We start from the raw sequence: 26,542 nt of genomic DNA, 5'->3' as shown, positions 1-26,542 counted from the left end.
CCCTGTCCTGTAGAGGAGAAACAGAGACCTAGTGATTCTGAAGGTTCCCTGTCCTGTAGAGGAGTAACAGAGACCTAGTGATTCTGAGGGTTCCCTGTCCTGTAGAGGAGAAACAGAGAATAGGAAAGAAGAGTAGAAAGAGAAGGAAGGAAAACAGGAACAGTAGATTATTGAGGAAAGATAGACAAATAAAACAAGAGTCCTCATTCTCTTACTGAAATAAACTACAAACTATAATGAACTACAATATACAATGAATTACAATGGAGGACTGGACAGGTTCTCACTGTGGGGTCTCCAGCATAGATGACCTGTCCCATGAAGTCTGTGTAGAATACTGCCTCAGCGATGATGGAGAACCAGGTGAGGAGATGACAGACGCAGAGCCTCAGCAGCTGGGGGGGCATCTTCAGCATGGACAGCCACAGCAGCTTGACCGTGGTGCCCCCCTGGTCTCCGTCGTCCCTCTCAGAGTCCCCACTGGACAGTGTGGTGCTGCTCTGCTGGAGCTCCCTCCTCTGCCGCTGCTGCATGTGCTCGTAGATGTCGTTCATGCTCTGCGAGGTCTTGATGCGGAGGTTGGCGCCGGCCGGATTGCCCATGGTGTTTCTGCGGTGGCGGTATCGTGCTGAACCCACGCGGCCATAGTAAGAGAATGTAAATGACGGCTGGCGGTAGAAGGGGAAGCGGCGTGCCCCGGTAGTGGTGCTGGTGTTGGACGGCCTCAGGCCTGGCATTCGGCCCTGGCTGTTGGCCCCGCGGGCTGTGTGGTTGGAGGGGAAGGCCGGGGCCGCTGAGGCCCCGTTGAGGCACTTGGCTCCCTGGTTGGTCTGGTTGTTGAACAACATGTGCTCCCTGCTGTAGTAGGGGGAGGGGTCCTGGTGGAAGAGGGGCAGCTGGCTGTCTGCCTGAGCCTCGGCCTGGGGGCCTTCCAGGTCCTGGATAGCCCATCCACTGTAGTGTCTCTGAGGGGTGCCAGGGTACAAATCTTGGGGGTAGTCCTGAAAGATGGAGGGCTCAATGTCGGCCAGGAAATGACCGTCCTGGTCCAGGTCTGAGTCCAGCTCAATGGTGGCGTCAGGCATGGCCAGCACCGAGTCGCTCTTACTCCTCACCCTGTCCACGTTGATGAAGAGCTCCCTCTCTGACTGGGCGTCCTCCTCTCCTATAACGTCCAGCTGAGGTACACTACGAGGCCCCGCCAAGCCCCCCTTCAGTTTCTCTGAGGAGGACAGGCTGTCGGAGTCTCCCTCTCCCAGAGTGTCACCACGAGCCTCAAAACTCTCCTCCTTGATACTGAACATGTGTAGAATCACAGATATGGTGAAGATGACGGCAGCAAACACAAACAGGATCTGCTCCTGGGACTTGAAGGCCGTGCCCAGGATGGTGCTGGTCCAGTCCAGGCCACCCAGCACGTAGCCAACCGCTCCTCCCAGCCCTGCCAAAACACAATGTCAAAACAATGTTAGAGCTGCCACTTTATGAGTTGTTTTGGTGCTCCAAATACCGATGATAAACGAGTTTCCTTATGTTTTTGTTCATTTCCCTCAGGGAATCATCACGTGAACAATCGTGACCAATAAAAGTAAAGATTGTATTTGTTTAGAGGGGGTGCCATGTGACCTCACATTCCAAACATGTAGCTCCACCAATCACACACACCGGCTTCAACAACATGAAATCAATTTAAAACTATGTAACATTGAGCAATAATAACTGTTAGAGTGTCTTTGGCATTCACCCCCCCCAGTTACAAAGTGATTCTACAGTGTCTTTGGCATTCACCCCCTCAGTTACATAGTGATTCTACAGTGTCTTAGTGTCCTCTCCTCCCGTCCTCTCCCTGCCTCCTCCTCAAAACATCAGATGAAAGTGCAGAAAGACAACAGGATATGAGGAGAGGAAATGTGCTTGTAGGGTTCTTAAATCCTCTTCTTGCTTCCCCCTGACTGTTTGAGGAGGTGGGGAGGAGAGGACACAAGGAATCAAGGACAGACTAGTGAGGAGCCAATACAACTAGGGCAGCATCGTGTACCTGCAGAGAAAGCATGTATGTTGAGGGCCATGTCCTGCTCCTCTGTGTCGGCTACATCCAACAGGTAGGCTCTGATAGGCCCATCTGAGGCGTCTGCACTGAAGTCCAGTAGAACCACGCCCAGCACCGTCAGCACTATCCCAATGGGCTGACTGCTGGGAACGTCCCCGAGGGCTAATCCTAGAGCACATATAATAATAATAATAATAATAATAATAAGGCATTCTATTTATTTAGCATAGCGCTTTCATTAAAGAATAATTTTACAATACAGAAAACATGAGCATCTAAGGGAGTTTCACATTTCCAATACATGATGATTAAATAGTGCCTATTCCCTTCATAGTGCACTACTTTTGACCACAGCCCACAGGACTCTATGGCTCTGGTCTAAAGTACTTTATAAGGAATAGGGTTCCATTTGGAACTCAGACAGTACCTCCCACTCACCTAGGAGGGACCCATTGAGGAAGAGAGAAACTCCCAGTAACACCCCCACACAGAGTGCCAGGATGAAGGGTCTCCTGCGGCCCCATTTCAGGGTGCAGCGGTCGCTGGCTGAGCCAATGAGAGGGGTGAGGATCAGGCCCAGGATGGGGCTCAGAAACCACGTCAGGCTGTAGTACTGCTCTGGAAGTCCTGAAAACAACAAAACACGCAGGAAAAACACCTTCAATCAATATGCTTCAGGCTTTGACCACAGAGAGACTGATCACGGATTAAATCCTATTAGCATTCATCAAATATTACTTTGTCAAAAGTTACAATCTTTTGCCGCAGCCTAAAGGGCATTCTTTACAGAATCACAGCCATCAAAGCTTTTAGTCAACAATGCTGAATCACATTCCAGTCATTACATAGTCACTAGCAGGTTTGGTGAGGCATAGATCAAATCTGGCCGTGTCAGGTGAGGTGAAAGGAGGTTTGTGGGTAGCTGGAACCATCTCAATGTACCACGCTCCACTCTGATGTACTGTGGAACGAGGCTGTTTTACTGAGCTTTATAATGAACGCTATGCTGCTGATGCTCTACTTCAGCAGGTCTACACATTAAACAACAATCCCTGTACATCTCCCACTAGAATGTGTGTTAGAGATCGTCACTAGAAGGAAAACAAGTGAACTTGTTTCTACAAGACGGTTGTTCATTAACCTAGATAAGAGCCCTCACGCAAGACACAACTTGCTGTCAGTTTGTTTCCATAGTTCTTGCTATCTTCATCTCTGTAGGAACGCTACAATGATATAGGCCTCACACAGCTATGGCAACAAAACAGACAGTGAAACTGGAAACAATAACATGGCAGCTTTCTATCCTCTTTCAAATGCCAGGTAGTGCACGTTAGAATTTGTTCAGAAAGGGTTAAATGTGTAGCCAGTTGGTTTATGGAGTGGAATGCACTGAATGTGACCTAGTCTGTTGCTCAGTCTGAGCAGTAAACTGGTTATTGAAAGGTCACTGGCTTCTAGACAGAGTATTATAACCCTCTCAGAATATCAACAAGATATGAGAAGCTGGCATCAAGTCAGATTGTCCTTCTCAGAAATACCAAGGATAAGTAGTTAAACATAGGCTATACATTAGGGGCCGTAATGAATGACTGGGACTAGGTTATACTCAAGGGAATAGTGGGAAATGTCACCAAGACTTAACCCTCTACACTGGTGGGAATTGGCCTATATGGATAGGGCTACATTGAAATGTTTCTTACAGAAAATGTATGAACAGCATATGCATAACCATGGTAGCAATTGAAAGGGAAGAGTTTGTAGATAATGGGAAAATTAGTAGACCAAAAGTTGAGTACACAACAGTTCACCTGGCACAAGACTGAATTCAACCATTACACTGTTATTTTATATTTACTCTACTTTGTCACGGTTGTTGATAACAAAATGTGAATATACTCTGGATACATTCAGTAACATAATAATATTCCTGGAAATTGTGGGGTAGGTGCAACATAAGACACACAAATGACAAGGGTCTAACTGCTGTCTCCAAGTGGACACACACCTCTCCAAAGTGGGCACAGTTCCTAATACATTTCAATGCACTTTTATGACTCAAAGAAGAGTCTTGAACTCTGCTAGCTGTGCCGTTGAGGAACTAGAGCAAGCACACTTGTAGTTGTTTAGTTTGGAACACAACCCGGCATCACACAATTACTGTTGTTATTTACACAATCCAAAAAAACAGTCCATTATAAATCGCAATATGGGTCAGGTGGGCATGATTTTAAAGCTTGTTCTATTGCCAACATGACTAACTAAGTTATCAAACAGGATCTTACAGTGTAGGCTTTCACAAGGCAATACAGGGGAACATATGACTTCTTTCTACACACCTAAATGACTATAAGTGCATTCAGGTGCTTGTTCCACACAATAAACAAACTGACTGCTCCTGTTCAGAACAACCCAGGGTATGATCACACGTCATCTTGTAACTGTATATCAAACAGACTGCTCCTGTTCAGAACAACCCAGGGTATGATCACATGTCATCTTGTAACTGTATATCAAACAGACTGTTCCTGTTCAGAACAACCCAGGGTATGATCACATGTGATCTTGTAACTGTATATCAAACAGACTGCTCCTATTCAGAACAATCCAGGGTATGATCACATGTCATCTTGTAACTGTACATCAAACATAGTGATCATAAACGTTGATACTGTATATGACAGTTTTATGATGTGGAAATGTGAAGTGTACATTTGGACTCACAGATGTTTGTCTTGCTTGTATGACATCAAAGTGGTATTTAGTATAATCCTCAACGTCTCATCTTTCTAAATACATGGAGTCATCTTAATTTACAGCATATCCCTCACTCAGACAACAAAGAATTTGCAAAAGTTGACCAATTAGCAGCAGGGATGGGTGTTCAAGTTCAGAACGGCTGGTGGGTCAAAACCAATGCAGAGCCAGAGCTCTGACATGTATAACATGTTACTGTACAGCCACTGCGTTCCAATTGTAGGCGCTTATTAGTGCCCAAATCTGACATTTTCAACCAGCACAAGTTTAGAGGGTTACAAAAACAAACTTTAACTTCACCACTATTTCAAAACATTATTATGTGCACTGACATGTTTGCTTCTGTTATGAGTCCTGAAGGAGCGGGTTTAGATAAGCCTGTGTTATCCAATACTAGTTCATTTGTAGCTAACCCTTTTCTGTGTGACAATGTCTACCTACAATGATCATCACTACATTAAAATAAATGTGCAGCTGTTACATGCTGTGTAGATAAAGATGTGTGTAGATAAAGATATATCTAGAGACCTACTATCCATGTACCCTAAACTGTGCATAGGCGTTACATCACAGAGATGGACAGTTTGGCAAATCCATTTACGACAAAATTGTTCCCGGCAGGAAAACAGGTTGACTGAAACGTGCAGACTCACACATTCTGCCATACCTACCAAACTCTGTAGAAGACATTGTTCCATTCTGCATTGGTGGCAAACCTAGTAACCTAGTAACGGCCCCGGTCTGTTATGCTGCCTGTGCACAGTTAAAATAACCCCACATAACTCCCAGCCCTTATGATGGAGTAAACCTAACACAGACTGGGGTGGGACCAATCTTTGGTAGCCATTTGGCAAACAATTACCCAAAAGGGTAAAATACACATAGGAAATGCCTTAGTTGTAACTCTACTACCCTTTTTTTGGTCAACCAACAACCTCCATTGGTACTGACCTATTTGCAGTAAGACTGGTGTGAGCAGGGCTGTCTCCATTGGTACCGACCTATTTGCAGTAAGACTGGTGTGACCAGGGCTGTCTCCATTGGTACTGACCTATTTGCAGTAAGACTGGTGTGACCAGGGCTGTCTCCATTGGTACTGACCTATTTGCAGTAAGACTGGTGTGAGCAGGGCTGTCTCCATTGGTACCGACCTATTTGCAGTAAGACTGGTGTGACCAGGGCTGTCTCCATTGGTACTGACCTATTTGCAGTAAGACTGGTGTGACCAGGGCTGTCTCCATTGGTATTGACCTATTTCCAGTAAGACTGGTGTGACCAGGGCTGTCTCCATTGGTACTGACCTATTTGCAGTAAGACTGGTGTGACCAGGGCTGTCTCCATTGGTACTGACCTATTTGCAGTAAGACTGGTGTGACCAGGGCTGTCTCCATTGGTACTGACCTATTTGCAGTAAGACTGGTGTGAGCAGGGCTGTCTCCATTGGTACTGACCTATTTGCAGTAAGACTGGTGTGACCAGGACTGTCTCCATTGGTACCGACCTATTTGCAGTAAGACTGGTGTGACCAGGGCTGTCTCCATTTGTACTGACCTATTTGCAGTAAGACTGGTGTGACCAGGGCTGTCTCCATTGGTATTGACCTATTTCCAGTAAGACTGGTGTGACCAGGGCTGTCTCCATTGGTACTGACCTATTTGCAGTAAGACTGGTGTGACCAGGGCTGTCTCCATTGGTACTGACCTATTTGCAGTAAGACTGGTGTGACCAGGGCTGTCTCCATTGGTACTGACCTATTTGCAGTAAGACTGGTGTGAGCAGGGCTGTCTCCATTGGTACTGACCTATTTGCAGTAAGACTGGTGTGACCAGGACTGTCTCCATTGGTACCGACCTATTTGCAGTAAGACTGGTGTGACCAGGGCTGTCTCCATTTGTACTGACCTATTTGCAGTAAGACTGGTGTGAGCAGGGCTGTCTCCATTGGTACTGACCTATTTGCAGTAAGACTGGTGTGACCAGGACTGTCTCCATTGGTACCGACCTATTTGCAGTAAGACTGGTGTGACCAGGGCTGTCTCCATTTGTACCGACCTATTTGCAGTAAGACTGGTGTGACCAGGGCTGTCTCCATTTGTACTGACCTATTTCCAGTAAGACTGGTGTGAGCAGGGCTGTCTCCATTGGTACTGACCTATTTGCAGTAAGACTGGTGTGACCAGGACTGTCTCCATTGGTACCGACCTATTTGCAGTAAGACTGGTGTGACCAGGGCTGTCTCCATTGGTACTGACCTATTTCCAGTAAGACTGGTGTGACCAGGGCTGTCTCCATTGGTACTGACCTATTTGCAGTAAGACTGGTGTGAGCAGTGCCGTCTCCATTGGTACTGACCTATTTGCAGTAAGACTGGTGTGACCAGGACTGTCTCCATTGGTACCGACCTATTTGCAGTAAGACTGGTGTGACCAGGGCTGTCTCCATTGGTACTGACCTATTTGCAGTAAGACTGGTGTGAGCAGGGCTGTCTCCATTGGTACTGACCTATTTGCAGTAAGACTGGTGTGACCAGGGCTGTCTCCATTGGTACTGACCTATTTGCAGTAAGACTGGTGTGACCAGGGCTGTCTCCATTGGTACCGACCTATTTGCAGTAAGACTGGTGTAACCAGGGCTGTCTCCATTGGTACTGACCTATTTGCAGTAAGACTGGTGTGACCAGGGCTGTCTCCATTGGTACTGACCTATTTGCAGTAAGACTGGTGTGACCAGGGCTGTCTCCATTGGTATTGACCTATTTGCAGTAAGACTGGTGTGACCAGGGCTGTCTCCATTGGTACTGACCTATTTGCAGTAAGACTGGTGTGACCAGGGCTGTCTCCATTGGTACTGACCTATTTGCAGTAAGACTGGTGTGACCAGGGCTGTCTCCATTGGTATTGACCTATTTCCAGTAAGACTGGTGTGACCAGGGCTGTCTCCATTGGTACTGACCTATTTGCAGTAAGACTGGTGTGACCAGGGCTGTCTCCATGGCGTAGCAGAACTCTCGTCCGAACATGACAGCACCATGCATGACCCACTTGCGCAGGGGAATACGTTCCCCCCCAGCACCCTCACCCAGAGACCCATCAGGACTCTCCTCGTCCCTCTCACTGCTCTGCTTCTTCACTGGCATCTCCACCACATCCTGACATGGCAAAACAGTCAAGTCAGCCTTCTGGGGGACCATGGTCGTCGGCTCGTATGGAGAGAGAAGTTATGACTGTTCCCTTAAAGCCTTAATGTAGTTTACGGTCCTGTCCGCTCTGATGCAACTGTCCTTCCCTTTATGGTCAATCAGAGGAATACTCTCAAAACAGCAGCACTATACATGAAGGAAAAATCCTGGTTTTCTTTAGTTCTTTCGAGGCACTTTTGAAAGCAATTCATAAGGTTCCGTGGCAAAATGAGGCTTTGTAAGAGATTGGCTCTCTTCACTGCTGGCTGCTGTACTGAATCCAAACCCATAGAAAGTGGCATTCAGATAGAGCTCATTTGATGATGTCTGTAGAGGGGAGGCTGAGCAGGGTGAGGGAGACGGGGGCCGGCGGTGGAGGACAACGTTCCTCTCTAGAGTCCCTTGGAGTGACTCATTCATCTGTAGAGGGGACACAGACAGACAGAGTCAGACAGACAGCATGAGCGTTAGTATGTTAACCCATAGTCAATAATACCTTTATAACCAATGAACATTTTAATGTTACGGACTCTGGATAGGCCGATAAAGGCTAGTATTATGACGGTTTAGGCCCATTTTATATTTCAAATGTCAGCAGTACAAATACAATAAGAGCATTAGTGGCTAGTTGGGTAAAGTTTAATGATGCCCGTTCAGCTGGGATGCTGCCAAATAGATAAGCCGAGCTGCTGCTGTACACCTGCAATTAGGCTAAAGTACTGAGTCAACCCATTGAGCTGTAGGAGAAAGTTCCTCAGATTGGAGGAAGGAAACTCCATCCACGCAATCAAGTCTTGAAAACACAAGAGCTCAGCCACTGCGTGAACTTGGGTGAACTAGCTGTCCTGTAGGAGTTTCAGCAGCTGTGAGATGAGTGACTAGTGTAGGCCTAGAAAGATAGATGTGTATTTCAGCCTGTATTGTCCATAATGCACATAGCACAACATTGTTGTTAGGCATGAGTGATGTTATGCATGACATCGCTGTGCTCCTAGTCACTTACCTTGCTTGGTGGGTAGATGAGGTAGCTTTTAACAACCCAACAGGTGGCCTACTGTTCTAATAGAGATTGAATTAAACGTTTGATTAAAAATATATATTTAAAAGCTGAGATTTCCAATAAGGTCTTACAGTAAACCTGTTCTTGCTAAATGTACCACACAACAATTATCCCCTTGTGTCAAACTTCTTCAACTGGGTCTTCTAAACATCCTCATATGGAAAATGACCTTGAAGAACCCACACCTCAACGCTCCACCCAGTCTAGTTAGCTAGCTACAATATTCTCATGGGAAGAATAGTTGAGTGGTGGGAAATCCTGCTCATCTCTCATCCTTTCTAACAGCTCTGCTAAAATCCACTCCTCTCACAGGAAAAAAAAAAAAACATGATATAAATGAAAAGTATTATAATAAACATGAAAAGGTGAATGTAACAAGCGCTCATCATTTCAAATAGGCTACATGTCATATTAAAACAGCATGTACAGTGCATCCGGAATTTATTGAGGAATTTTTATAAAACAAACAAAATGTGCAATCTACACACAATACCCCATAAAGACAAAGCAAAGAGGTTTTTAGAATAAATGTTTGCAAATGTATTAAAATCAGAAAATACCTTAAGTATTCATAAGTATTCAGACCCTTTGCTAGGAGACTTGAAATTGAGCTCAGGTGCATCCTATTTCATTGATCGTCCTTGAGATGTTTCTACAACTTGGGAGTCCACCTCTGGTAAATTAAATTGATTGGACATGATTTGGAAAGGCACACACCTAAGGTTCCACAGTTGACAGTGCATGTCAGAGAAAAAAACCAAGCCATGAGGTTGAAGGAATTGTCCGTAGAGCTCAGAGACAGGACTGTGTCAAGGTACAGATCAGGGGAAGGATATCGAAACATTTCTGCAGCATTGAAGGTCCCCAAGAACACAGTGGTGTCACGCCCTGGCCTTAGTATTTTGTGTTCTTTATTATTGTGGTTAGGCCAGGGTGTGACATGGGTGATTATGTGTTTGTCTTGTCTAGGGGTTTTGTAGATTGATGGGGTTGTGTTCAGTGTAGTATTCTAGGTAAGTCTATGGTTGCCTAGAGTGGTTCCCAATCAGAGGCAGGTGTTTATCGTTGTCTCTGATTGGGAACCATATTTAGGCAGCCATATTCTTTTGAGTATTTCGTGGGTGATTGTTTCCTGTCTCTGTGTTTTGCACCAGTTAGGACTGTTTCGGTTTTTCCACGTTTTCTTGTCTTGTTTTTGTTTATGTATATTGTTCACGTTATCATCTTTATTAAAGATGTTCAACCATAACCACGCTGCATTTTGGTCCGCCTCTCCTTCCCAGGAAGAAAACCGTAACGGAGGCCTCCATCATTCTTAAATGGAAGAAGTTTGGAACCACCAAGACTCTTCCTAGAGCTGGCTGCCCGGTCAAATTGAGCAATCGGGGGAAAAGGACCTTGGTCACGGAGGTGACCAAGAATCCGATGGTCACTGACAGAACTCCAGAGTTCCTCTGTGGAGAAGGGGAAAACCTTCCAGAAAGTCAACCATCTCTACAGCACTCCACCAATCAGGCCTTTATTGTAGAGTGGCCAGACTGAAGCCACACTGTAAAAAAACAAGATTCTCTGGTCTGATGAAAGCAAGATGGAACTCTTTGGCCTGAATGCCAAGTGTCACGTCTGGAGGAAACCTGGCATCATCCCTACAGTGAAGCATGGTGGTAGCAGCATGCTGTGGGGATGTTTTTCAGCTGCAGGGACTGGGAGACTAGATCGAGGCAAAGATGAACAGAACAAAGTACAGAGAGATCCTTGATGAAAACCTGCTCCAGAGCACTCAGGACTTCAGAATGGGGCGAAGGTTCACCTTCCAACAGGACGACGACCCTAAGCACTGCGCTGTTTGCTCTGTTCAGAGAAGGGAGTAGTACACAGCGTTGTACGAGATCTTAAGTTTCTTGGTAATTCCTCACATGGAATAGCCTTCATTTCTCAGAACAAGAATAGACTAACGAGTTTCAGAAGAAAGTTTTGTGTCTGGCCATTTTGAGCCTGTAATCAAACCCACACGTTGATGCTCCAATGTAGGATATGTAAACATTAAGGTGGCGTTATTTAAAGTGACTAGTGATACCTTTATTAAATCCATTTATTAAAGTGGCCAAAGATTTGAGTCTGTATGTTGACAGCAGCCTCTTTGTTAGTGATGGCTGTTTAACAGTCTGATGGCCGCTAACTAGCACATAACAGGCCTCTCTCTGTACGCCAATGTAGATATTCATTTTTTTTTTTTTTTTAATCAGCCGTTTCCAGCTACAATAGTCATTTACAACATTAACAATGTCTACACTATTTCTGATCAATGTTATTTTAAATGGACAAAAAAAGCTTTTCTTTCAAAAACAAGGACATTTGTAAGTAACTCCAAACTTTTGAACTGTAGTGAGTGTAGGCTGTGACTTGCTTAGAATTAAATACAAATTAAGTAAAATATTCCTTATTAGGCTCAGTGCCTTTGAATTAATTTTTAAGTGAGTCTGTGGCTTCAGGCTTAAGTGAAGGTGCCTCGAGAGCAGGCCTGCAGAGCCACTGGGGATGCTAAACACCCTTTTGGCCACTCTTGCCAGGCTAGGCAGGGATGCAGTATATTTTCTTTATAAGTTGGCTTAAAGGTTTTTAGGCACAATAACCCAATCAAAACTAAAAGCTCCTTGAAAAAAGTTGGAATATGCTAGGCCTATTGGGACAAAATCAATGGTGGCCCATTGTATAGATAATAGAACAAAAATGAAGGAAACTTAAGATCAGATTTTTTGGGGTTTAAACATTCTTTGATCCAATGACACAATTAACTACCCACCTCTTCCTTCCTTTTAGCATGTGCACATAGTAAGTACACCATCTTGCTTTCAGGATGTGTCTGTTCAGATTCCACAATGATTATTTAGTTGTGGACATTACATCTTTGTAAGTCACCTTGATTTTGCACCTGTGTGTTTTATTTTAAAAAATGACAATATTTTGCAAACTCCATGACAGTAGCTAAAGCAAGGGGCTATAGCTGCAGACAACAAATGTATGCTGGGCCGGGCCTGCCCTGAGCTCATGGAGCGCTCCAGCCTTTGGGAATCTTGCTCCGCAAATTGGGCACGCTCCGCTCCCATACTCTGACACTGACTCCGGTACATAGGTGGGGGATTGGGGCGCTCCAGTACAGTAGGTGGCAATAATGCACCATAACATTGGATGCAAACTGCCAATAAACCCCACAGAAGAAGGGGCGGGGGCAACAATGGTAGCTAGCTATCGGCGCACGTGATAAATACACTTTGATTTACACACCTGCAACTGTTTTCCTACAGTTATGTTAACGACGGCAGGTGTTTAGCAGGCAGGAACGAAGGACACTGTGCTAGCTAGTTAACTAGCACATCGTGTTGCCCCAGCCTCCCGCACTAGTGGGGGACGACCAGTAGACTGTCCTTCGCCCCCGCCTGTCAGGCATTGTTTTAAGGCAGTTCTGTTAATGATGAGGGCAGGCAGGAGCGAAGGACACTGCCTACCGGTGTCGTAGAACATCTGCCCGGTACACAGGAGACGAAAAACGTATAATACTTTCATTTACCTTTTGGGGGATTCTTGAAGGAACCAATGGGATGCTCGAGGGGGCGTTCCTACAGATGCAGTAGTGCCCATATGCAGGAACGCCCTCTCAATGCGGGCTGCAGTTGCACACTATAGGTTGGGACCGTTATTCTACACCTCAATGGTTGGGATACGTTGTAGACAGGACTGGTCAAGATGCTGACTGGCTGGTTCTTTTATCTCAGAAGTAAGAAATAAGTGTTTATCCTCAATAACGAACGTTAGCGATAGCGAACGTTACATAAGCTAGCCAAGTTTGCAAGCTAAAGAGCTAACTAACTTCCTCAGTCTGTAACGTTAGCTAACTATGCTGTTCTGGCATGAGTTACCGGTATATTATTGGTATTACTGTCCCCATATCTAACGTCAAATCCCGCTACAATATAGACCATCTCTGCTATTAGCGTTGGTGTGTAGTAGATTGTACAAGCTGTCACGAACGCTAACGATACAACGGACAGGTGTGTTCACATGATCAGACGGTAGCTAACTAGCTCGTTAACGTTAGCTTAGAAGCTAGCTAGGTAGCTACGGTATTTTAGCTTGCTATGATGAATGTAACCCGTAGATAACAAGCTAACTTGGGACGGGCTACCGAATGCTGATAAAAATACACAAATCGAATATACCTGATCCCTTTTTCCAATGTAAAGAAGTATTCACGTTCCTTAGTCGTCGGTGTGCCTGAGTTTGCTAGTTGTTTCGACACGCTGATGCCCAGTCCAATGACAAAATGCATTGCCCAATCTCATTAATTGCCACGGTAAAAAAGCAGTACCTACTGACATCACTAAAATCGATGACCAATTGCTCTAATTCTATCCAATGGGAGGCAAGCTTGGATGCTATTCAACAAATGTACACAACATTCAGTAGCATTTTTTGTCCTGTGATAATTGTAACAAACATAATAATTGAGTGTATTTATATAGCGCGTTTCTACGGTTACTCAAAGCGCTTTACATAGTAAAGGGCAAACTCATCTCATCCACCACCAATGTGCAGCACCCACCTGGGTGATCATTTGTGTGCCAGAACGCTCACCCCAATCAGGTGGAGAGGTGAGTTATATTATACCAATTAGGAATGAGGGCGGTGATTAGATGGCCATGATGGAATGGGACCAGGTTGGGGATTTAGTTATTTAAAAATATCTATATTTTACCTTTATTTAACTAGGCAAGTCAGTAAAGAACACATTCTTATTTTTAATGACAGCCTAGTGGATTAACTGCCTTGTTCAGGGGCAGAACGATAGATTTGTTTTTATCTTGTCAGCTCGGGGATTTGAACTTGCAACCTTTCAGTTACTGGTCCAACGCTTCAACCACTAGGCTAACACCCCTACTCTTACAATAAGTGCCATGTTTTTTTTTTTATGACCACAGAGAGTCAGGACACCTGTTTAATGTCCCAGCCGAAACGAGGCACCCTACACAGGTCAATAAATATCCCCTTCACTGCCCTGGGGCAGAGTGAAGAGTGCACGCTACTGGCCCTCCAACAGTAATACAAACTAAATTAAATGAGTTCTTGCTATAAAATCAATAAGGTTTTGTATGTTTTATTCTATATGTTTTTGGACAATTGGTTTGGTAATATTTGCCAGTAATATAAGTTTAGCATAAAACCAGTTTCTGAGAAGGCTGACGATAAATATGTATTGTGACAACAATGTCACACATTAATCTACAGAAGCTGTTAGTCATATATTTCTATTTGTTTCCATAGCGATGCAGTAGAATATTACTTGTCTATTTTGTCAGAGGTCCATCAAATCTAGGATCAAAGTAAACAAATACTCCTCAGATGATAATTGTACAGTAGAAATAAATCATGCTGCAATAAACACGTTATAGGTCGTATTCAGTGTCAATGCCCTCCATCGTGACTGGTGTAGGCCAACACAGGAGAAATAACGTTTCTTGTCCGAAAATGTCTTCAAGTACTTACATTTCCAAGCCAACAATAGGCTACAATAATAGAAGCAGGAAAGCATTTTCTCAAATGGGAGAATAGCCTACTGTAGTATGTCAATTGCACTCCAGAGTCTCACAGTTAGGCAATAGAAGTACATCTCTCTCTGAACACTGAACATCCCATTCCTCAATCTTCCCATCCCTTTCTCAGTCTAACGCTATGTGGTTCCCATGCTGGGGAGAGGAGGAGGACAGGACGTTCATCATCACACTGTGAGCGATAGCTGTGACAGTCCCCGAGCCCTTGGAGCTATTCTGCATGCTGATGATGTTCCCACTGGTCTGCTCCAGCTCTGCCTCCGCCTTGCGGAAGAAGCCCCTCATGCTGGACTGGAAGTTGTTGGTGACGAAGCAGTAGACGATGGGGTCCATGCAGCTGTTCAGGCTGCTGAGGGTGACAGTGACGTGGTAGACAATGATGTGGTGGGGCATGTCGGGGTAGAAGTACACCAGCACCTGCCTGATGTGGAACGGGGTGAAGCAGATGGTGAAGATGACCAGGACAGTGGTGAGGAGCTGCACGGCCCGCACGCGCCTCTCTCTGCTCTGCTGCATCAGACTGGAGTTGGATAGGGCACACATGATGCGCACGGTGAACACCACAATGACGACCAAGGGGAGGAAGAACTCGAAGACGGTCAGGACGAAGAGCTTGGAGACGCAGCAGCCCGCGTGTCGGAACGCCGTGGTGAGGAAGGAGTAGGTGACCACGATAGCGAAGAGCCAGATGAAAATGCACACCCCCTTGGCCATGTTAGGGTTCCTCCACTTCCTAGAGGCCTCAGCCTGTACTATGGCCAGGTATCTGTCCACGCATATACTGGTGAGGAAGAGGATGCTGCAGTACATGTTGACAAAGTAGCTGAATATATGCACGTAGGAGCAGTTGAGGCACTTTCCGCCACTGTAATAGAGAATGATACGTGTGGGCAGGGAGAGGTTAACCAGTAGGTCTGTGACAGCCAGATTGATGGTGTAGATGACTGAGGTTGTCTTGGGCTTGGTGCGGAAGCAGAACACGTACAGGGCCAGGGTGTTGAGAACCATTCCCACCATGAAGATAAGTGTGTTGACCACCACCAGACAGATCCACAGGCTGTAGAAGTCATTGTAGAGACCCTCGTCTAGATGGGCCAGGCGGTGCATGTACGGCTCTCTGCTCACATTGGTGTTGCCGGCGGAGGTCGCCATGGGCATCACTGTTGAGGTTGAGTTATCCAGTGACATCCCAGTATAGGCAGGCTCCATGGTTCTGTGGTTGGCCCCGCGGTCTGAAAAAAAAACAAAAAAACAATATGGAGTTAAGTGGGTTCATTTTTCAGATCAACACAACTAGCCCACACCTATTTATCATGGCATTTTTAGTTGAGGAATTCTGAACCATACACTGAACGTTCAGGAAAATATGATTGGAAATCTAAACATAAACCAATATCATAATCATGTTGTAATAATGTTTAGATGGTGTGATATTCTCTAAAGACTGAATCTACAAAACATGAACAAAATATCAGCCCCCTGCTGACACAATTATATTCCATTCATTGTTGTTGTATTACTTGATGAGGTGATCCAAATAAATACTCTGACTTGATACTGGATGGGAAAAGTCTGTCGGACATTATACAGCCAATTCCATTGGATCATGAGGACGTCAGTGTGTATGCAGTCCAGGTCAGCATCCCAAATTGCACCCTATTCCTTATATAGAGCAGTAGGTTTGACCAAAATCCTGGCCAGAAGTAGTGCACTATATAGGGAATAGGGTGCAATTTGAGACACAACCCAGATAAAGTAACCACGTATGTTTGTGTGTACATATCAGGTAGGGAGATCTTTCCTGAGGATCTGGAGTCTCATGAGAACAGGCATCCTCTGTTACCTAAACACTTATTCAACTTTGACCTGGGCCCTGGACTCTAGCCACCAATGTCACTACTTCTCCACCATCCACTCCCATTGTGGTACGGTCACAGTGTTTGTTTCTGTTGGCATCAACCCCATTAACGAGCCAATTACAAGGGCATCTGAGCTATTCCATTCATTTCAAGTGTTTATTTACCAACTAGAAATCCATTCGTTTTCTCAGACATGGGAATCAGAGACGGGTGTAATTTATTTGTCTATTTAACAGTGAAGGTGGGCTTTTAGACAGAAAAATAAGCAAACGTATGCTACATAATATACACTAGCAATAGGAACAGGACTGACATAGGAAATACAGCTGTATAGAGAATTGCAAATGATTCATATTCAGTTTTCCGGCAAAGTGAACTTCTTCAAAGAGAATCAGCACAGAGAGCAATAGAGAGTAGAACAGATGCTATGATTTCAAGATGTCAGACATAATTCTTGTGGGGCTTTTGGTATTTGCAGTGTCATCATAGTATATTATTATGCATTTCAGCCCTCCTTTTTTTGAGATTGGGACCTTATGAAATCAACCAACACAGAGTTATCTGATAACTTCCTTTAAAGGGATATCTGACACGCCTGCTCCAGCTCTCCCTCCCTGGTGCTCGAGAACGCCAGGCTGCCCAGTGTTACGCACTGCGCACAACGTCTACTCCAGCATCGGTTCTTACAGATATCATGCAATAAATATTACTTTTAAACAAACCCACCTATTTCAACATCTGACCTCTCTACAAGGTTAAAAGTGAGTCTAAATTAGTGTCATTGTATACAAGACAATACGTTGTAGACAATCCCCTGTCTTAAGTACCTGTTGTGAAGAGCTACTTAGTCTCACTTTGTATAACACCAAGTAGACCGTAGTGCGTTTGGAATAGTCGGACACAACACACACAACACACACACAGATAGATGGCCTCTGTATCCTCAATCCCCTTCCCACAGCCTGCAATGAACCATATTAGGGCAGAGAGAAGAGGCGAGGGACTGGCAAAGCAGGGAGATCGTGGGGAAGTCAACTGAGTGGAAAGGAATAGAAACAGCCAGGCTGCTCAGGCGTGTTAACTTAGAGCAGAAACTGACTGATCACACTGGCATCTGGAATTCTTTAAAGAAATTCTCACCAGCTATGTGATGTACACTGAGTATACAACACACCCCTCCCCTTTTGCCCTCAGGAACGCCTCGATTCGTTGGGGCATGGACTCTACAATGTGTCAAATACATTCCACAGGGACGCTGGCCCATGTTGACTCCAATGCTTCCCACAGTTGTGTTAAGTTGGCTGGATGTCCTTTGGGTGGTGGACCATTCTTGATACACACAGGAAACTGTTGAGCATGAAAAACCCAGCAGCGTTACAGTTCTTGAAACAAACCGGTGTGCCTGCCACCTACTACCATACCCTGTTCAAAGGCACTTAAATATTTTGTCTTGTGTATACAGTTGCCCATTCACCTTCTGAATGGCACACATACACAATCCATGTCTCAATTGTCTCATGGCTTAAAAATCCTTCTTTAACCTGGCTCCTCCCCTTCATCTACACTGATTGAAGTGGATTTAATAAGTGACATCAATAAGGGATCATAGCTTTCATCTAGATTCACCTGGTCAGTCTGTGTCATGGAAAGACCAGGGGTTCTGAATGTTTTGTATTCTCAGTGTATACGGTGCATTCGGAAAGTATTCAGACCCCTTGACTTTTTCCAAATGTTATGTTACAACCTAATTCTAAAATGGATTAAATTGTTTTTTCCTTCATCAATCTACACACAATGCCCCATAATGACAAAGCAAAAACAGGTTTTTGAAAATCTATTAAAAATAGCAAAACTGAAATATCACATTTACATAACTATTCAGACCCTTTACTCAGTACTTTGTTCAAGCACCTTGGCAGTGATTACAGCCTGAAGGATTCTTGGGTATGATGCTACAAGCTTGGCACATCTGTATTTGATCTCTGCAGATCCTCTCAAGCTCTGTCAGGTTGGATGGGGAGCGTCGCTGCATATATATTTTCAGGTCTCCAGAGATGTTCGATTGGGTTCAAGTCCGGGCTCTGGCTGGGCCACTTAAGGACATTCAGAGGCTTGTCCTGAAGCCACTTCTGTGTTGTCTTGGCTGTGTGCTTAGGGTCGTTGTCCTGTTGGAAGGTGAACCTTCGCCCCAGTCTGAGTTCCTGAGCGCTCTGGAGTAGGTTTTCATCAAGGATCTTTCTATACTTTGCTCCATTCATCTTTCCCTCGATCCTGACTAGTCTCCCAGTCCCTGCAGCTGAAAAACATCCCCACAGCATGATGCTGCAACCACCATGCTTCACCGTAAGGATGGTGCCAGGTTCCGCCAAACGTGACGTTTGGCATTCAGGCCAAAGAGTTCCATATTGGTTTCATCAGACCAGAGAATCTTGTTTTTCATGGTCTGAGAGTCTTTTTTTATTTGTATTTTTTATTTATCCGTTATTTTACCAGGTAAGTTGACTGAGAACACATTCTCATTTACAGCAATGACCTGGGGAATAGTTAGGGGAGAGGAGGGGGATGAATGAGTTTGCCTTTTGGCTGTCATGTACCCTTTACTGAAGAGTGGCTTCCGTCTGGCCACTCTACCATAAAGGCTTGTTTGGTGGAGTGCTGCAGAAATGGTTGTCCTTCTGGAAGGTTCTCCCATCTCTACAGAACTCTGGAGCTCTGTCAGAGTTACCATCGGGTTCTTGGTCACCTCCCTGACCAAGGCCCTTCTCCACCGATTGCTTAGTTTGGCCGGGCGACCAGCTCTAGAAAGAGTCTTGGAGGTTCCAAACTTCTTCCATTTAAAAATGATGGAGGCCACTGTGTTCTTAGGGACCTTCAATGCTGCAGAATTAGATTTGTGCCTCGACACAATCCTGTTTCGGAGCTCTACGGACAATTCCTTCGACCTCATGGCTTAGTTTTTGCTCTGACATGCACTGTCAACTGTGGGACCTTATATAAACAGATGTATGCCTTTCCAAATCATGTCCAATCAATTGAATTTACCACAGCTGGACTCCAATCAAGTTGTAGACACATCTTAAGGATGATCAATGGAAACAGGATGCATCTGAGCTCAATTTCTAGTCTCATAGCAAAGGGTCTGAATACTTATGTAAATAAGATATTTTAATAATTTATTTTCGTACATTTAAAGAAATCAGTTTTTGCTTTGTCATTATGGGGTATTGTGTGTAGATTGATTTGGCAAAACATTTATTTAATCTATTTTAGAATAAGGCTAAAACGTAACAAAATGTAGGAAAAGTCAAGGGGTCTGAATAGTTTCCAATTGCACTGTATATATATGCATCATAGCGAGATAATATTTGACTACTACATTTACATTGAAGAACAATTTAGAACATCCAAGCTAATGAGTATAACATGCTCAGTTGAGGGCATAATTAAATGAATAATGTAATTTGTCAAAAGCAACGAGAGCACTGTGGCCACAGGCTGCCTACAGCACATTGTAAAGAGACATGCAAAAAATACATGGGATTGCATGACTATTTTAATTTCAATATCCCTGCATATTATCCAGTCCACAAGGCCAAGTTAATCATCATTAGTAGTAATATGTGTTACAGAGGGTGTAATTTACAGGAAATGTGATATCAAACGGCTCTCTGAGGAGATTACAGAGATAAATGGTTTCTTGCTCTGCCAGTTACTACACATTCATTGACAAACTTCTGCTGACAATTGTCTCACACTGTGTTTCCAGCCTCAGCAGCAACTCCCAAGTTGATCAATCACAAACATAATAGTGATGTATTGTTGATATTTAAAAAACAATCAATAGTCAAATCAAAAACAACATATATATATAGTGGTCTGATATTTCACCTCAAAGTGACACAAACAGACATGTTTTAAATGTAACCTTTATTTAACTAGGCAAGTCAGTTAAGAACAAATTCTTATTTACAATGACGGCCTACCAGGGAACAGTGGGTTAACTGCCTTGTTCAGGGGCAGAATGACAGATTTTTACCTTGTCGGCCTACCAGGGAACAGTGGGTTAACTGCCTTGTTCAGGGGCAGAAGGACAGATTTTTACCTTGTCGGCCTACCAGGGAACAGTGGGTTAACTGCCTTGTTCAGGGGCAGAATGACAGATTTCTACCTTGTCAGCTCAGGGATTCCATCCAGCAATCTTTCGGTTACTGGCCCAACGCTCTAACCACTAGGCTACCTGTCGCCCCAAGGCCTATAGTAGATACAGTAGATATGTCTACAAACAACCATTTTTATTAAAGTGACAACATTGATTCAACCAGTGTTACCCAGTGGCAAGGACATAAGTAATGATTAAGTTATGATAGTGACTTTATAAGATGATCGTCAGAGGACTGACTGCCTTTTAACTTAAAGGAACAGTGCCGTTAAACCAGATTTTCCTGTTTTAAATAATAATATTTCAACACAGTGACCTTTTTATGCGAGTATGCACAATATATTATATATAGAGAATTGTCCTTTTCCTACACCCACATGATCAGACTGATCATTTATATGGCCAAAAGAGGCTCAGGGAACTAAATGATAAAAAATATATTTTGGAATTATTTTATTAAATAAACACACAGGGACTTATTAGACATACAGTAATGATTAAAAAATACAATTAAAAAGATTGCAGGGGGGCTTTAAAAGTTTAAAGGATGTCATGTCCTGATATAGAGACAGCAAACTAAGTTCAGTCAGGGATCCCAACAGATCAGAAAAACCTTGTGCAAATAAATATCCCTGTGTGAGTTCTGAACATGTCTTGTTTCAGGCAGGATGTAGAATCACATGGGTGAAATCCCACGATGTAGCCCTAATCTACATAAACACCATATAAGGCAATAGCCTCTAACCATTTAAGTGTCAGTAACAAGCAGTTTGTTACATAAAGTGAATCTTACTAAGTGTTGCAAAAAACATCCATCATCATCATCAGTCAACAATATTGCACTGATACGTCTCAGTCAGAAAGAACTCACATCTTTTCCAAGAAAGAATAAATAAACAAAGAAAAGAAATCGTCCCTACTTACCTCAACGCCTAGAGAAGAGTGAGGAGATCAATAAATCTGTTGGCCAGTTTGAGGTTACGTCTTGGTCCCCTTGAGGTTAGTAGAGAGACCAGGGCCTCCTCAGTCCAGAACCTCACTGCCCCTAAGGCTTCCTAGTTTCTGCCTCTACTGTGTCAACGCCTCATTTCACTGTTTACCTCTGGTCCTCTGCTCCCCAGCATACGGCTCTGCACTCTTCCCATATCTAAACATTTAAAAGGAAACCTTACAGTTCTGTCTCTCTGTGCCTTAGCCTCCCTGTCTGCTCTTCCGCTCAGCATCACACTAACTAATCCGGTCCCCGGTCTTTTAGCTGAGGATACTTAGAGAGGAAGTCTTCCTGAGTTTACATGAACTGTGACATCACTAAACAAGGACTCTCTGTACCACAGACTGTTTCCTAAATGGCACCCTGTTCCATTTATAGTGCACTACTTTTGACCAGGGGGCACTATAGTGTGCTATAAAGGGAATAGGGTGCCATTTGGGAAGCGAATACAGTCTTGTGGAATATCCCGGAATTTATTCCTGTGAGACTGAAAAAAAAGTAACTTTTTCACAAAAAAGTATTTTTCACAAAAGCTGATTTCAGAGGTTTCATACAAATGAGAAAAATCAAGTGGCATCCTCCTATAACAGCCATGAGGAACATATGACTGCATTTCAACTCAAGATCTGGGATCTCTTTAAAACACACATTCCATTATTTACATCAATACAAACATTAAGTTAGCAAGGACAACCAAAGTGAATCATAACAAAGATCATTTGAAGTGAGAAGTTAGTTTGATGATTCCACTTAACACTTCTAGACTGGAAAACATAATTTCAGTACAGTACCACTCAGGGACAGACTGGGGAACACCGGTCCATTTTTCCCTCGAGGTCTCAATTATTAGCCAGAATAATAATAATTTGGCGGAAAAAGCCCAATTCAGACAGGCCCACCGGGCTAAAGATGGATGACCCATCTGGCATTTGCCATAACTGTCCTATGGCCAGTCTGTCTCTGGTACCAGCTAAGTAATGACCCATGAGTGAACCTCTTCTAGACACATTCATCTTCCAGAATGAGTCTCAACTTTTTCCACATTTCCTGTTAGGGACCTCATTTCTCTTGCACTGTCAGTACTCTGTTATCACACAAAAAGTATTGATGTTCAGCAGAATGAGCTGAAAAGTCTATTGCTGTGAGCTGTGCTGACTCATTTTGAGGTATCAAACCAGTTGCATTATTGAAACGGTCAAAATAATGTATTTACTAAAGTATTATGTAACAACATGCTAATACAACTCTGTTACTGGTTTAATTACAGTGTTATTACACAGGTAAAATAGCAACACAAGAGTTACCTATCTTCCCAGGGTGTTTACTATGAACTGTCTGTGGGCATTGGAGATCACCATCCTAATACAGTCCTAGTCAACTCTTCTCGTCCCAGCCCCCTAAACATTGTGTCACCATGACAAAGCCCAGGGAGCTGTGTTTCATTGAATGGTCCCTCCTGAAAATGAGCAGGAACCAAACACAGCACATCGCCCCCCACTACCAAAAAAGGACCCCTACTCTGCTGGACCTGAGTTAAGGTGTATATATTGGACTGGATCTACAGACCTGAGTTAAGGTATACATACTGGACTGGATCTACAGACCTGAGTTAAGGTGTATATACTGGACTGGATCTACAGACCTGAGTTAAGGTGTATATACTGGACTGGATCTACAGACCTGAGTTAAGGTGTATATACTGGACTGGATCTACAGACCTGAGTTAAGGTGTATATACTGGACTGGATCTAAAGCAGGCAACTCTACTTCTGACGTGGAATTAGAACTCTGTTGCCTGCAATGTCCAAGAGACGCTGGTTGAATGTTTGTTTCATTCCAGTCCAAGTGGTTCGGACTGGACATCATGAATTGAACGTTTGAGGACATTCTAAGTGTTGTTTAGACAGACCCTTCGCTGCAGGATGACTTCATATTCATGTAGGCTCCTGTGATCTTTCAATAAACTAAGTAAGTGATGGGAGAACGGTAAAACAAACTCGTACATTAAACATCTCATACCACACCAGTGAGACAGACTGTTGGGCTGTAGGGCGAGTATGGAGGCAGTTGTATTTTCTGGTGCTGGATCAAAATGAACCCCAAGGGCCCTAGAAGCAATACCTTAACATTAGGCAACAAGTGTCATGGTTAACTGAACAGTTGTGAGACTGGTTGAGGTCAGAAAATAAATATGTAATTTTGGCATTTATATGAACTAAGGGGGTAGAGACAATTTCCACATGTCATTAATCATCTCAGTCATTAACCCACTTGAAACCAGGAGGGACTTTCACTCAATGGAAACGTCCTGTTATAGAAAACCATGTGAAAAGGAAGGAAAACTGGGTATCATCCCATTGAACCCATTGCACAAAAAAATGACAATGGAAAAATACTCCATCTTCTTCTTCTGCCTATGTCAGTTCAGACCCAGTCGGAGGGTTCTGCTTTCTGTCAGAGCTAGAGTTGCAAAATTCCGGGAACTTTCAATAAATTCCCTGGTTTTCCCGAAAACCCAGTTAGAGGATTTCTGAAATCAGGAGGGAATAATCAAGAAATTCCCTGGTTTTCCCGAAAACCCAGTTAGAGGATTTCTGAAATCAGGAGGGAATCAAGAAATTCAGAATCTTCCAACTAGGTATTCTGGACAATCTGGGAATTTATTCTTCGTTACCAGAATTGTGCAACCCTAAGAGCGATGCTGTAAAAGCTACAGGCTACAAAGACAACTTTGAAATGCGTGTGGATATTCTCCTCCAGGCTGCTGTGTGCGCCGTGCAGAGGAAGTGAGTGAATTAAAACACAAAATATGACAGTAATGTAAGTAAACACACCTCCCCTGCATTACTCACACACATTAGAGCTGCTCCCAAATGGCACCCAATCCCTATATACTGTAGTACTCTGACACCATACTCCCTACTGTATATAGTGCACTACATTTGACCACTACCCATAGGGCTCTGGTCAAATTTAGTGCACTACATAGGGAATAGGGTGCCATTTGGGACAATACCCTCCAGCTGAACCAATGGGAACCATATGATATACAGGACAGATGATTTCTGGTGCTGCTGAATGGGAGAGGAAAATTAAAGTCTGAGGAGCTTCAGGATGTTATCAGGACCTTTCTAACAGCTTGTCTAAAGGGGGTCTGTTTCATTTGCCAGGGATTAAGTAAGGGGGATGTTGGTGTTGTAGGCTAAAGTTGGCAAATATTCAAGGTTGATCACAGCCATCATCTCTGAATAGACTGAGTAACAGAACAAGGTTGAACACAGCCATCATTTCTGAATAGACTGAGTAACAGAACAAGGTTGAACACAGCCATCATCTCTGAATAGACTGAGAAACAGAACAAGGTTTGAACACAGCTATCATCTCTGAATAGACTGAGAAACAGAACAAGGTTGAACACACAGCCATCATCTCTGAATAGACTGAGAAACAGAACAAGGTTGAACACAGCCATCATTTCTGAATAGACTGAGTAACAGAACAAGGTTGAACACAGCCATCATCTCTGAATAGACTGAGTAACAGAAAAAGGTTGAACACAGCCATCATTTCTGAATAGACTGAGAAACAGAACAAGGTTGAACACAGCCATCATCTCTGAATAGACTGAGAAACAGAACAAGGTTGAACACACAGCCATCATCTCTGAATAGACTGAGTAACAGAACAAGGTTGAACACAGCCATCATTTCTGAATAGACTGAGAAACAGAACAAGGTTGAACACACAGCCATCATCTCTGAATAGACTGAGAAACAGAACAAGGTTGAACACACAGCCATCATCTCTGAATAGACTGAGAAACAGAACAAGGTTGAACACAGCCATCATTTCTGAATAGACTGAGAAACAGAACAAGGTTGAACACAGCCATCATTTCTGAATAGACTGAGTAACAGAACAAGGTTGAACACAGCCATCATCTTTGAATAGACTGAGTAACAGAACAAGGTTGAACACACAGCCATCGTCTCTGAATAGACTGAGTAACAGAACCAGGTTGAACACAGGCATCACCTCTGAATAGCACAGAGTTATAGAACAAGGTCTTAATATAGGCCTACTGTATATAATGTTAATTTGGCTTATATTTCACACACCACACACAGACACTGGTACTGTAGATGTAAACGCACGCACACTCTCTTTTGCTATCTCCATCTCCCCACCGTTCTTCTTGAGAGAAGACAAAAACTGACTCCAAACTTCAATTCATTGCAATCAGGGATTACAATCTCCTGTCTCGCTCCACTTCCCTAAACAACTGATAACGACGGTGCCAAATATGATTTAGCAGCCAGCCGCTGAGGCTTGGCGTCAGACAGCTGCAGGGTAATCACTAATGTGAATAATTAGAGACGTTGTGTGCGTCCCAAAAATGGGACCCTACTCCCTATATAGTGCTGGTCAAAAAGTGAGCTATATAGGGAATAGGATGCCATGTGGGAGGCAGCTGTTGTCGTCACCCCTTCCCACGTCCCCACGTCTCCTCTCCTCTGCATTCACAGAGACATGTCTCTAGGGCCCTTAGTCACTAAATTAATAAACATACACTACCGGTCAAACGTTTTATAACATCTACTCATTCAAGAGTTTTTCTTTATTTTTACTATTTTCTACATTGTAGAATAATAGTGAATACATTAAAACTATGAAGTAACACACATGGAATCATGTAGTAACCAAAAAAGTGTTAAACAAAATCTAAATATATTTGATATTTTAGATTCTTCAAAGTAGCTACCCTTCGCCTTGACAGCTTTGCACACTCTTGGCATTCTCTCAACCAGCTTCATGAGGTAGTCACCTGGAATGAATGTCAATTAACAGTTCATTTGTGGAATTTCTTTCCTTTCTTTCATTCTTGA

The 26,542-nt window shown here is 43.7% G+C and overlaps 2 protein-coding genes across 5 annotated transcripts in view; both read right to left on the bottom strand.

Moving 5' to 3' along the window:
- LOC139387377 (solute carrier family 45 member 4-like) overlaps positions 1-13,382 on the bottom strand; it is a 42,590-nt gene extending 29,208 nt beyond the window's left edge. Inside the window, exons 1-6 of one of the 4 annotated variants that reach the window (XM_071133535.1) lie at positions 13,259-13,382; positions 8,985-9,035; positions 7,756-8,401; positions 2,489-2,677; positions 2,039-2,218; positions 288-1,441 (exon numbers count right to left, since the gene is read on the bottom strand). In XM_071133535.1, the coding sequence (XP_070989636.1) occupies positions 288-1,441; positions 2,039-2,218; positions 2,489-2,677; positions 7,756-7,993 (1,761 nt within the window). In that variant the 5' untranslated portion in view covers positions 7,994-8,401; positions 8,985-9,035; positions 13,259-13,382. Of the gene's footprint in view, positions 1-287; positions 1,442-2,038; positions 2,219-2,488; positions 2,678-7,755; positions 8,402-8,984; positions 9,586-13,258 lie in introns of those variants that run through there. The other 3 variants (XM_071133518.1, XM_071133526.1, XM_071133543.1) reach the window with 3 other exon arrangements.
- Positions 13,383-14,295: 913 nt separating this feature from the next.
- LOC139387398 (G-protein coupled receptor 20-like) lies at positions 14,296-22,134 on the bottom strand. Its single transcript, XM_071133551.1, has 2 exons — positions 21,590-22,134; positions 14,296-15,879 (listed from the first exon to the last, which is right to left on the bottom strand). Exon 2 carries the CDS (start codon positions 15,854-15,856, stop codon positions 14,756-14,758), a length of 1,101 nt encoding a protein of 366 aa, XP_070989652.1. The 5' UTR covers positions 15,857-15,879; positions 21,590-22,134; the 3' UTR covers positions 14,296-14,755.
- Between the last annotated feature and the right edge of the window lie 4,408 nt (positions 22,135-26,542).

The sequence above is a fragment of the Oncorhynchus clarkii genome, chromosome 3 (assembly GCF_045791955.1).
Source record: "Oncorhynchus clarkii lewisi isolate Uvic-CL-2024 chromosome 3, UVic_Ocla_1.0, whole genome shotgun sequence".
In the NCBI taxonomy this organism is placed as follows: Eukaryota; Metazoa; Chordata; class Actinopteri; order Salmoniformes; family Salmonidae; genus Oncorhynchus; species Oncorhynchus clarkii.
Note: the sequence above shows the minus strand (reverse complement) of the source record. Positions and strands in the feature narration are given on the sequence as shown.

Coding starts and splice junctions, on each gene's coding strand:
- LOC139387398 (XM_071133551.1), bottom strand. CDS start 15,856: ATGGAGCCTGCCTATACTGGGATGTCACTGGATAACTCAACCTCAACA.